This window comes from Talpa europaea (assembly GCF_964194135.1).
Source record: "Talpa europaea genome assembly, chromosome: 9".
Classification (NCBI taxonomy): domain Eukaryota; kingdom Metazoa; phylum Chordata; class Mammalia; order Eulipotyphla; family Talpidae; genus Talpa; species Talpa europaea.
The window spans coordinates 117942686-117955319 of NC_140076.1; the positions used below are offsets into that span (position 1 = coordinate 117942686).

General features: G+C 64.9%; 1 protein-coding gene across 1 annotated transcript; it reads left to right on the forward strand.

Moving 5' to 3' along the window:
• Window positions 1-2464: 2464 nt before the first annotated feature.
• Window positions 2465-3427, forward strand: LOC311176907 (olfactory receptor 13G1-like; the record flags this gene model as incomplete). Its single annotated transcript, XM_084242542.1, has 1 exon — window positions 2465-3427. One exon carries the CDS (start codon window positions 2465-2467, stop codon window positions 3425-3427), a length of 963 nt encoding a protein of 320 aa, XP_084098668.1.
• Between the last annotated feature and the right edge of the window lie 9207 nt (window positions 3428-12634).

The window sequence follows — 12634 nt, forward strand, 5'->3', positions numbered from 1 at the left end:
GCAGCCCGGCCCACTGCCCAGCATGCCCGGCATGGCCGCCCTCTCAGGCCTGCACCCCGTGTCGCCCCCTCCCGTGTCCTGGCTGAACAGGCCCCCTCGGGCCTCACGGCAGCTGGCGTGATGTGAATATTCGTCGACCAGAGACGTCTTTGTTGGGATTAGAATTCACTGGATCCTCTTTGTCGTACCCAATCTGCTTATTCTTTAGCTGCAACGGTTGTTCAACAGCTTCAGATATATTTTTGGATTCTTTTCTTCCAGTAAAATATTTAAAATTGCCTCATTAGTAATTTCGAAATCCCGTATGTTGAAACTGTGACTTCTGAGAATGTCACAGGACTTGGATTGTAAATAATAGCCGCTACCTTGACCGAAGAACTCGGTGTGGGCTAAGAACTGGGTTAAAGGCTCACATTTTATTTAATCCTCCCAGCAGCCCCGAGCTCCTCACAATCACCTTCCCCCAGTCGTGAGTCTGAGCCTCAGAGAACGGGCTTTAGAAATACAAAAATACAAAGGAGTCCTGGTCAAAGTCTGAAGCCTCGGTGCCGACCAGTCTGAGCACTTTCACTGATTTTTTTATCTCTAAACTTAAATCTATAGAAAATCTGAGTTGGGTTAAACATGACTAAAGCAAACAGATCATGCCAGGCGTGGGCAGCGGCAGGGACAAGGCCAAAGTCCGTGGGTCTTGATTCGTAAAACCTGGAAAGACACGTCCATGCTGGTGGCTGGACACTGTGCCCGTCCACGCTGCTGGCTGGACACTGTGCCCGTAGGCTCAAGGACACCCCGGCCAGGTCCGTCTCGTTGTGAGTGCTGTAGGAACCACTGGCCACGCCGAGGGCCTGTAGGCTGAAGACCATCTCGGTTCCCCGGGAGTGGACAGCAAGTCCTCTGGCCCATGGCTGGCCCCTCCTCCAGTGAGCGTGGCCAGCCCCTCAGGGCTCACCCGGCTGCACAAAGTAGCCCCCAACGGTGGGCCAGCACCGAGCCCGGAGGCTAGCCAGGGCATCCCCTGCCCAGGGAGGGGCTGCTTGGCGCGGCCCGCACACCCTGAGCTCCGCAGCCGGGGCGTCCCACCCCGTGGACGTCCAGCAGGAGGCTTGGCCGAGCGCCTGGGCTCTGCCTTCCTCATGCTGGCTTCACAGGGATCGGGAGGGATGACCCCGGGGCACGTGAGGTGGGGGGCAGCGTCGCTCCGCTGGGGAGGGCAGACCCGTGAGGGAGACTGACGCTTCCCTTTCCTCGTCCGAGGAGGGCCCGGTGCATGGGGTGCCTGTCTGGGGGCTCGGCTGAGCAGGTGGGAGGGTCACCCCGGAGCGCGCAGGCCAGGCCCCCCTCCGACGGCAGACAGACCCCGCGCGCCACACTCAGCATTTCAGAGATGAGTCACGTCACTATCTCCACGTGATGCTCCAGATGTTCCAGATTATTCCAATTGAACTTCCAACCCCAGCGCCTCACGGGTCTCCTGCTCCAGTCCCACCTCCTCGCGAGCACAGCCCCGCTCTCCCAGCCCCTCCAGCCACCGCCGCGGGCACCACGCCCGTGGGTCTGGCCTAAAGCGGCCAGCAGGGGCTCTGGCCAGCCGCAGCGGTCCCCCGGGTTCGTCCACGCCCGCCCTCGGGCCCGGCACTGGTCTCCACGGTGACGTGTCTTCCGCGTCTGCTCACGAGTCGGTCTCGACAGAGCCAAGGAACACGGAGAAAGCCCCTCCCTAGTACGTCCTCCAACAGCCAGCGCCTCCCCGGGCTCCCTGGGGGCCTGGTGTCCACACAGCGCTGACCGGTGACAGCGAAGCGGCCTCCGCAGGCCCGGGCAGGGAAAGCCAGCGTGGGGGGAGGACCCCTGTGGAGCAGGCGCCCCGCGCCGCCAGCCTTGCAGGGAACTAGCTCCCCGAGCTGCGTCTTCCTCTTCCCCTGGGGACTTCCTCCCTCCCTCCCTCTGAAGTCCCTAAGATTTGCCCCAATTTATTCCGTTTTGGGAAAGAAGGCAGATGAGGCTCGGGGGCCCAGCGGTGGCCTGCGGCTGTGTGGTGCCCGCCTGCCCCCCCACCCCGCGCCAGGCCCGGCCGCCGTCCTCACTCCCACGTGCCACCCTCAGCATCCCCAGAATGTGGACGGGTCCAGCCCCGGAATGTGGCGCCGGGGCTTCCCCAATGTCCCCCACCGTCTCTGCTCAGAGGCTCCCCTCGCACGTTCGGGAGGCGGCCGGTCGCGGAGCTAGCGAGACGGGACGGGGTCGCGGGACGCGCACACGCTCCCCACGCGCCCACGCGCCGCCGCTCACAGCGGGAGGAACACGTGGAGGCGCTTGCCCTTCTGACCCCTCTTCCCCTCACCCTTCAGCTTCCAGGAGTCGCTGACGGACGCGGGCGCCCCAGGCGGCGGGCCCCGCCTGCAGACCGGAGGACACGGCGTGGGGGGCCGCGCCCCCTCCTAGGCCCCCCCACCCCAGCAGGATGAACGGCAGCGCGGTGACCGAGTTCATCATCCTGGGCCTCAGCCCCAGGCCCGAGCTGCAGCCGGTCCTGTTCGTTGTCTTCCTGGGCATGTACCTGGTGGCCTTTCTCGGCAACCTGCTCATCGTGGCGGCCATCGTCCACAGCCCCACTCTGCACACGCCCATGTACGCCCTCCTGCTGGCCCTGGCCGCCGTGGACGTGGTCTGCACCACGAGCGTCGTGCCCAAGATGCTGGCGGCCATGCTGCCGGCGGGCCGGGCCATCTCCTACGGGGGCTGCATGACCCAGCTCTTCGTCTTCACCTGGTCGCTGGGGGCCGAGATGGTGCTCTTCACCGCCATGGCCTACGACCGCTACGTGGCCGTGTGCCGCCCGCTGCGCTACCGCGCCATCATGAGCCCCCGCGCCTGCGCGGCCCTGCTGGGTGGTGTCCTGGCCGTGGCTGTCACCAACTCTGGGGTGCACACCGGGCTCATCCTGCGGCTGAGCTTCTGTGGGCCCAACGCCATCGACCACTTCTTCTGCGAGATCCCGCCCCTGCTGGCCCTGTCCTGCAGCCCCGTGCGCGTCAACGAGGTGATGGTGTACGTGGCCGACCTCACCCTGGCCGTGGGCGACTTTGCGCTCACCTGCGTGTCCTACGGCTTCATCGTGGCCGCCGTCCTGCGCATCCGCTCGGCTGAGGGCAAGAGGAAGGCCTTCTCCACCTGCTCCTCGCACCTCGTCGTGGTGTCGCTCTACTACACCCCAGTCATCTACACCTACATCCGCCCGGCCTCCAGCTACTCCTTCCAGAGGGACAAGATCGTGGCTGCCCTCTACACGCTCGTGACGCCCACCCTCAACCCCATCGTGTACAGCTTCCGGAATAAGGAGATGCAGGCCGGGGTCCGGAGGCTCTTCGCGTGCTTGAAACCTGAGGGCCAGGGGAGGGCCGCCCGCATGGGCATCACCTCCTGAACACCCAGCCCGGCCACCAGGGCCACCTCCACCAGCAACTCGGCTCCCCCTGAAGAGCAAGATGCCTCACCCTGCAAGTCACCGTCCTAATCCCCATTTACAAATGGCACCAACTCTCGTCCCATGTCTCTGCTGACATCACACCTTTCCAAAATGTTCTTTATGAAGACTTTCCCCACCAAGCATGGAAGCCCCTCCTGCTCCCAGCACAGCACCCTCCGTATCCGAGGCCGTGTTTCCCCGGTGAGCACAGAGCCACGTGCGCACCACCTCACAGGCCTCGCTGCACATGCTGTCACACTCCCAGACTTCAAACTATACAACAAAGCTACAGTAATCAAAGCAGCCTGGTGCTGGAACAAAAACAGACACACAGAGAAACAGAATCAAGGAACAGAATCAAGAGCTCATAAATAACCCTACCTACCTGTGGACAGTTAATCTACAACGAAGGGGCCAAGAATGTATACTCTGGAGAAAGGAAAATCTCTCCAACAAATTGTGCTGGGAAAGCTGGACAGCCACACGCAGAAGAATGGAACTAGATCACTCTCTCACACCACACAAAAAATGAACTCAAAGTGGATTATAAAGATAGAAGCCCCCAAACTATAAAATACCTAGAAGAAAAAACGAGCTGTGATGTGTCGACCATCAGCGTGAGAACAGCCCCCCCGGCTATCGGACCCACAAGCTGAGGGGATGGTGTCGGGGCTGCCCTCCCTTGCTTGCTTCTTTAGAACTAAGCTCAGAGAGGCCCTCCCCCAGCACGCCCTCTCCCTCGTCAACAAAAGCCACATGGAAGTCAAATTAACAGTATCAGGGAAATCCTTTATAAAGAGCAAATGCAATTGCCTGAGTGAGTTCCTTTTTCTGAAGCTAAGTAATGACAGACATAGCTGGAAATAGTGGGATTATCGTCTGAAGCACTGACACTAATTTCCATTCAGGTTTTTTGCTGTAAGTGGAGACTCTTAAGAGGAAACTCATCCTGAACTTCCTTCCAGATGGGACTGTGCGGCTTCCCTGCTTCTCTGCCCGCGCCGCCCCGCAGGCGTCCACGAGCCGAGCTGTCACCTGGCGCAGGTGTGTGAGCCAGGCCGAAGGCCGGCTCCGCCCACGAGCCCTGGAACGCGGCCGGTGGCAGCGCTGAGCCGGCGACTCGGCGAGCTTCTGGTTCGTGAGTCCAATGTCCCTCCTAAGTTTGGCTGATTAATCCACTGAAAGCTGGTTTGGAGGCTTTTGTTTTCTTGCTTTTCCTTTTATAATTAAACATGAATAAAATGATTCTCTTTAAAAAGACATTGTCCAATGGAAGAAGTGAAAATAAAAAGCAAATCAATCAAATTATATAAACCCCCAAAATGACTAAACCAAGGCCCCAGTGGCAGAAATGCCCGCAATGTAGACGCTTGAACTGGTGAGACGGAACACGGGTGTGCAGAGCCTGCGGGAGCCCCGGCGGCCGGCCCGGGATGGGCGCTCCGTGAGCGCCTGGACGGCCTTTCCAGAAGGAATCGTGTGTTGCCCGGGAGAGGGGCCCCGTGCGCGTCAGAGGTTTCAGAGGATCAAAGCTGCACAGACATTCCTGCCCATGGGGTGTGTGCCTGCGTGTGCCTGTGTATGTCTATGTGTGTGCGCATGTGTGTCTCTCTGTGTGTGTGCCTGGTGTGTGTGTGTGTCTGCACGAAGCACCCGTGGAGCCAGCCCCGGGAGGCACAGCTGAGCGTCCGCTTGTGGGCATCTGAGACGCTCGCGCTGACAGGAAGGCCACAGCGCAGCTCAAGCAGAAACAGACGCTTCTTTGTGCTTGATTTTGTGCTTTGGACCCTCGGGTCATATAAATATCTTCATCTTGCGCAACAATTGAAGTTAAAATTTCCTTAAACCCAACCAAAGTCAACTTTAGACCCCAGTTCGAGCTCAAGCACAAAACATGCTGAGTGGCTCCGAGCCGCGGCCAGGGCCAGCTGCCCCGTGAGACGCGTCGTCCGGCGAAACCAGGTGGGCGCCGGAGCAAGGGCCAGAGCTGGCCTTGGAGACGCGACGCCGGCGTGCCTGCCAGCAGCCGAGGGGCGAGGGGCCGTTCCAGGTGCCCGGAGCGCGGCGGCGCCAGCAAGGTAGGCCCGGGCCCCACGCAGCTGTCAGGGGAGGCCGGGGCTTCTGTGAGCAACGTAACAGTTGAAAACACCCAAGTCCGTACGTCGCCGTGAGCGGCAGCAAGGCCACGAGCGGCCAAGCCCCGGCCCCGTGGGACGGCCACTGGCCAGAGGCGTGGCTCAGGCTGGGGTCCCCTGCACGTCCACGTGACCGAGCTCCAGGAGCCCATGGAGCCCCGGGGTGCCCCCCAAAGCGACATGGGACAGTGGGCTGATTTCTACCCCCGAGTCAGTGGCACAAACACAAGAGGCAGGAAATCGCCTGACGTGGACCAGGCGCTGGGGCCTTGTTTAAGGAGGTCGACCTGGCAGCTGAGATGCCCGGGGTGGTGCAGCCAGACCCAGAGTCACCCCAAGTCACTGGGGCCCCACTTCCACCAAGAAACACAGGACGTGGGCCTCCCCTGTGGCGCACTGGGTGAGCGCTGGGCTGCGAAGCTGTCCGCAGCCTCTGCGGCGCCGGTTCGATCCCCGGCTGCTCCCCGGCCACCGGAGGAGGGTCCCACATGGCGCGCAGACCTCTCCTGCCGCCCGCTGCTCCCCTCAGCAGTGTCCTTCGGTCCTTCTGCCTGCTCTGCTCCCCGCTCTGGCTCTGGTGAATTCTCTCACCCTCCCGCGCTTCTGACTGTACCCAGTGCTTGTGTAAATAAATAAATCTTTAAAAAAAAAATACTCTCAGGATCCTACTTAAAAAAAAAAAAAAGAAAAGAAAAGAAACACAGGACGTGACCCCAGCAGGCGGCCTGCACCTCCCTCCTCCTCGCAGTTGAGAACATGCCCGCTTAGAGCAGCCGGGGCGACAGCCACCCCCACCCCAGACGCCACCCAGAGTCCATCCTGCTGGTCACGCACTGCTTTTTAGGGGGCGGTCCTGAGGCCCCTGCACACGCATCCTGGGCCCCTGTCCTGGGTCCCCCCACCACCCAGGTGTTCCCCCCACGGCCCGGGATCTCCTCCCAACACCCAGGTGCTCCTCCCACCGCCCTGATGTCCTCCCACCGCCCAGGAGCTCCCCCCACTGCACAGGCGCTCCCCCCCCCAGCTGTGAGCAGGAGGCGTCTGAAGCTGCTGCCCCTGCTGAGCACCGGCACCCGTGATGTGGCCACACCGACGTCCCGTGGGGCCTCACTGGACCCCGTGGGCCCCAGGCCACGTGCGAGATGAGGTGGACACTCAGTCCGTGCTGGTGTCATGTCACAGCTGCACGTGGACCTTCACCTTCCTGCCGGGGGCCCCACTATGCCTCTCCATGCCGCGAGGAGGCGGCACTCCCGCCGCCCGCCACACAGGGCAGAGAGGGGCTGCGGGCCGACACGCTGACCAGACATAAAACACGTGTCCGCATGCTCTCCCCTCTCTTTGCACGCACACGCACACGCACACGCACAAGCAGGATCAGGAGTCTTGGAGTCAGTGTATCGCTGAAGGGAAAGCAGGGGGGCACCTTCCCGGCCCCCCGGAGCCAGGCAGCTTGTGGTTCGCGGTGCCGGTGCCGGCGCAGGGGAGCGGGGCGGGGTGGGGGGTCCAGGCTTGGGTGGGGGAGATGCTGAGGGAGCGGCGATCAGCCACCTCCGTGCCATGTCTCCCCTAATGCTTTACGAGATGGTGCCAGGGATTGACTTTACTCCTGGAATTTTCTACCCCGGTCTTGTCCTTTGTGAGTAAGAGACGAGTGCTGACGTGAGAGAGCCAAGCGGCGACTTGGGGGGGCACCGTGGGGGCAGCATGCGCCTCTACATCCACCCGACGCCCACCTGCACTCGCTCCTGATGTCATCCCACCTGTCACAGCCTCACATAGCAAGGCACAGCCCTGTCACCACCTGGAGTCCTCCCTCCAAGTGCTGCCGTGGGGGTGCCGGGACCTCTGGCTGGGGTGCTGGGCTGCCCGCAGCAAGCAGGAGTGCAGGCAGCACCAGCTCCTCTCAGCTCAGGTGTCCCTGGCACAGACAGGTGTCACCAGCACAGACAGGTGTCACCAGCACAGGCAGGTGTCACTGCACAGACAGGTGTCACCAGCACAGATGGGTGTCACCAGCACAGGTAGGTGTCACCAGCACAGACAGGTGTCACTGCACAGACAGGTGTCACCAGCACAGATCGGTGTCACCAGCACAGGTGGTTGCCACTGCACAAGGAGGTATCACTGCACAGGGAGGTGTCACCAGCACAGGCAGGTGTCACTGCACAGGCAGGTGTCACCAGCACAGACAGGTGTCACTGCACAGGCAGGTGTCACTGCACAGTCAGGTGTCACTGGAACAGCACCAGCACCTGCTGTCCGGGTGGCAAGGACAGGCGGACGCCCTCTGCACCTCCCTCAAGAGTGACAGCCCTGCGTGCTTAACGACGGAAAGCACCTGGCTCGTGCCAAGAGCTGCGTCTGCTCCTGGGAGCCCCAAACTTTTCCTGCAGTTCCTCCTGCGCCGCCTCCCGGCTCCGCAGGGGCACATGGCCTCATCCCCTGCAGGAGGCCTGGAGCGGGCCAGCCCCAGGGGCGCCCTAACAAGCTCCCATCTCCTGGGAGCTGCAGATGCAAGCGCTGGCAACTGCCACACAATTAAAACTTTTTAATTGTTGAAAGCGCCGCTAACGAGTCTCCTGGCGCGGGCGGGCGGCGCAGCTGCAGGCCTCGCTGCGGGCGGCCAGAGGGGGGGAAAGGAGGCGCCCGGAGGCTTATTTCATCTATGTGAGAGACGCAGAAGCTTGCATCTGCCCCTCCCGTCAACGTGTCCGGATGCCCTTGTGGGGACACCGCGTCGCGGAGCTGGCACAGCCGAGGCGGGGCCCAGGGGACGTGCCCTGCAGGCCTGGCTCCCAGCACCCAGGGGACACACCCTGCAGGCCTGGCTCCCAGCTCCCAGCAAACTGCTTTGTTCTCTGTCTCGTTTTCCTCATGCACCCAGACTCGCTTGTGACAGTCAGACAAGGTGCGGTGCGTCCTCCACCGTCAGGACCAGGCGCTGGCCGAGGCCGGGCTCACGGGCCCTGCAGGCACAGGCAACAGCACTGGTGTGCCTGAGGGGGGCTCGCCCCGTGTACAAACCCCAACGTGTGCTTAGATGCGAGCCAGGCTCAGGTGTGGACACTGAAGTAAACCCAAACATAAATACAAATGCTCTGATATAGATATAAATATAAATACACATAGATATAAAAAGTGAACTATAAAACTCAGTAGCAGCCAAGCATAGATATTCAAGCACACCCCCAGGAATGCCGACAAATGAGCACCCAGATGCACATGCCATGAATGATGAGAACGACCCAAGTACACATACTCAGGTGTAGGAGCAGCTGCAGATGCTCAGGCCCACCCAGGTGGGGTGTTCAGGTGGCCGTGCAAGTGCAAGCAGAACCACTCACAGACGTGCAAACACAACACTCAGGAATGCTCACACGTTAATATTCAACCGCAAGTTCTCAGTGACAAATGTAAGTGTGCAAACCTTGGCACGTCCATCTCACGTGTGCTCAGACACACACTCAGAGGCAAGAGGCAGCCCCAGCAAGTGGCACCAGGGATGCGGCTCAGCTGCGCAGGCCACTTTGCAGGTGCAGAGACTCGCCGTCCCACTCCCCACTGGGCCTTCCCCCGCCTGCCCCCCACACCCGGCCAGGCCTGCAGGGCCCCCAGCTGCGTCCCCTCTGGGCGCTGGGCCTTACCCTCGGCTGGGGTCAGGAGCAGTGCAGCCCTGGGTCTGCCCCGCGTGGCCGCCCCCTCCACTCAGCATGTGGTGGGACGCTGCCCCCTGGCCCCTGGCCTGGCCTCCTGGGCCCAACTCAGAGGCCTGAGGCGGGGTCAGCGGGGGAGGAGGGGGAGGAGGGGCCAGGCCTCTGAGTTGGGCCCAGGAGTGTGCAGTGTGGCCACAGGGACCAAGCCTGGCCTCGCACACACAGTGGTGCCTCCACCCAGGCCCCGGGCAGCACCGGGAGTCCCGAATCCTCCCACTGGGCTGACTCCGCCCAGCCGTGGCCTCAGGCCAGGTGCAGAGGACAGAAGGTGTGGGACCTGATGACAACCTCAGAGATAGCTCCGGACTCCGGTGCCCCCCAGGAGAAGTCGCAGGGAAGCTGGGGGCCCCCATGGCCACCCCAAGAGCGGCGTGGCCACCGAGGACCCTGCTGGGCGCTGCTTTAAGGGGAGGGGAGGAGCCCCAGGTGGCCCCCAGCCCGCTGGCTGAGCTGCACCCCAGGCCCCTCCCAGGCCGTGTCCCCAGCCGGCTCTGGGCCTCTAGTCCCCGACTCTGCCCAGGGTGGCTTTTTTGCTCCGCGTGGAATCCCGAGCACAGCGGCGTTCCTCTCTGTGCATTCACGCCACGCCTGCATTTGCCTTTTCATTCTCTCCCTGAAACCTCTCATTTCCCGCCACCGTCCCTCCGGCCCTTCTGCCCCTGCCTCCCCCTCGGCCTCGGGAGCGCGTTCCCGCTGGCCCTGCGGGTTTCTGTGCTCACGCGCGGGTCCTCTGCAGTTCCCCGCCAGCACCTGCCTCTGCCCTTCCACGGGCTTTGCGGCAAGTCACACCCTGCGCTTTGCCCGAATGCCGGGGTCCCTCCCCCTGGGGCTGGTCGGCACCGTCCGGCCCACGGGCCCTGCTCGCAGGCCTTCCCAGGGAGGGGCCGCTGTAGGCCGGTGCTGGCCGTCCTGCCGGGGTGCGGGTGGGGCCCAGGAGGGGTGCTGGGCCCACCATGTGGACGGCCGGTGCGTGACTGGCCCCTCTCCCTCCCGCGCCTGCTTGGCCCCCTGGACCGGCCTCAGGGCTCCCCTGCGAGGCTGCGGTGCAGGCAGCACTTCGGGCCCTGCCCCAGGCCCTGCCGCCCCGACTGGCTCTGGCCTCCCCTGCGGCTCGGGGCCCCCAGAAGATGGTTCTGGGCCCTCATTTCCAACTCCATGCCGGCTGCGGATTCTCATGGGAGACGCCGCAGGAAACACTTGGTGCCGCCTGCCCGGCCGCTGCCCCGCACGCGAGCCTCCTCCATGCGTGTCCACCTTCCTGCCTGGCCGCTGCCCCCCCCCCACCTCGGGCCTGTGGGGCAGAGAGGCGCCCCAGCTCCTGCCCTCGGCCCCCGCGTGACTCGCGCCCGCTCGGGGACCCCCACCTCCCCGGTCCCCCGCTGGCCGCTCAGGGTGGGGACCCGGCGCTGCCGCCCCAGGGATCCTCCCGCTCTCCCTGCCTGAGGACCCGCAGGCCCGGCGGGGCGCCCTCCGGGAGGCCCGGTCAGAGCTGGGCCCTGAGGCAGGGCGAGCAGACGCGGCCACGCGGGCCCGCGGCCGGGCTGCCCAGAGAGTGCCGCGGCCGCCCCTGGCCCCGGAGCAGCTCGGGCCCAGTCCGGCCCGCTGCCCACGGCCGGCCCCGCCGAGTGTCCAGGAACGGAGACCCCGGGCGGCCCAGGCCGGCCCCGGGACACTCGCGCGTCCGCGGCGGAGCCCGGCTCGGGGCTGCCCTCGGCGCCGGACACTGCGCGGCACAAGGACGCGCGGGCGTGGGCAGCCCCGGGGGACAGACGCGCTCGCTGGAGCCCGCACCCCCGACCCCGCGCGGAGACGCCCGCGCCCAGGACCAGACCCCCGGGCCCCGCGCCAGGCCCCGCCCCGGACGCACAGGCCCCGCCCACGGACCCCGCCCCGAGACCAGGCCCCGCCCACGGGCCCCGCCCCAGATGCACAGGCCCCGCTCATGGCCCCGCCCCGAGACCAGGCCCCGCCCACGGGCCCCGCCCAGGACGCACAGGCCCCGCCCACGGACCCCGCCCCAGACGCGCAGGCCCCGCCCACGGGCCCCGCCCCATCACGCGGCCTCCTCCAGAGCGCGGTCCCAGAGACCGGGACGGGCCAGGCCGCGCCTCCACGGACGGCGCCCCGCGTTCACCCCGGAGGAGGGGGGGGAAGAGGGGGGCGGGGGGTCGGGGGGCCCGTGAGGGACCAGGGCCGGCGCGGGAATCACACACACGAGCCGGCCTGTCATGCAAGCGCTCCTTTATGCACCGCCGGGCCACGGGCCTCAGGGCAGGACACCGGGCACCAAAGCAACAGGGTCCACAGCCCCAGCCCCGCAGGGCCCCTCACGCCCGCTGCAGGGTCCACAGCCCCAGCCCCAGCCCCAGCCCCAGCCCCTCACGCCCGCTGGTGGCCCCGCACGGCCGTCCCCGGGCGCCGGGCTGCTCCCCCGCGGCGCTGACCACCGGGACCTTGAGAGGTGACTCGGGGGGACACGGGGAGGGACGGGGCTTCTCACTCACGGTGTGGCCCTCGGCCGACAGGCAGAGGGCAGAATTGGGGGTGGCAGGGCCGCCGCAGAGAGGGCCGCCCACTGGGCTCCGACTCCAGTGACCGGGGCCGGGCCGGGCAGTGGCCGCAGCCCTCAGCGCAGAGCAATGGGCGGCCGGAGCAGGCCGAGCGAGACTGTGCAGGGGCTCGAGGCCGGGCTGGGAAGCAGCGCAGACCACAGGGCCTCCCAGGACGGGGGTGCCCAGCCTGTGTGCCCCCGTGTGCGAGCGTGTGTGCGTGTGCATGTGCAGAGAAGGGGCCCTGAGTGTGAGCGAGCCGGCGAGGCTGCGGGACACGGGAACCAGGGGCCAAGTGCGCGGTGACACCGAGACAGGGACGTCGTCTCCAGGGGCAGCTGGCTGGGGGACGGGTCACGGCGAAGGGGGAGCGGCAGAGACACGGAGGAGGGGGAGCTACAGTGGAAGAAGGGCAGAGTGACCAGAGGCGAAGGAGACCGGTCAGCACCCACCGTCACCCACACGAGGGCGGGCGTGAAGGGAGCCAGGACGGGGTCACCCCAGACAGGAGGGGCTGCTGGGCGAGGGCGAGGGAGGGGGACGGGCGCATTGTGATGCAGGTCAGTCCCGGTGGGCAGAGAGAGGGGGGTGCGGGCTGGGGGACGATGATGGATGGACGGACAGACGGACGGACAGACACATGGAGCTGAGCGGTGGTTGCTGTCTAGGGATTCCCGTGCGTGCGCAGCAAGCGTCCACGCAGCCGCAGAAACGCCCCCTCTGTGCGTCCTCGACCCGCGACCCTGAAGGGGCGGCTCTGCGGTG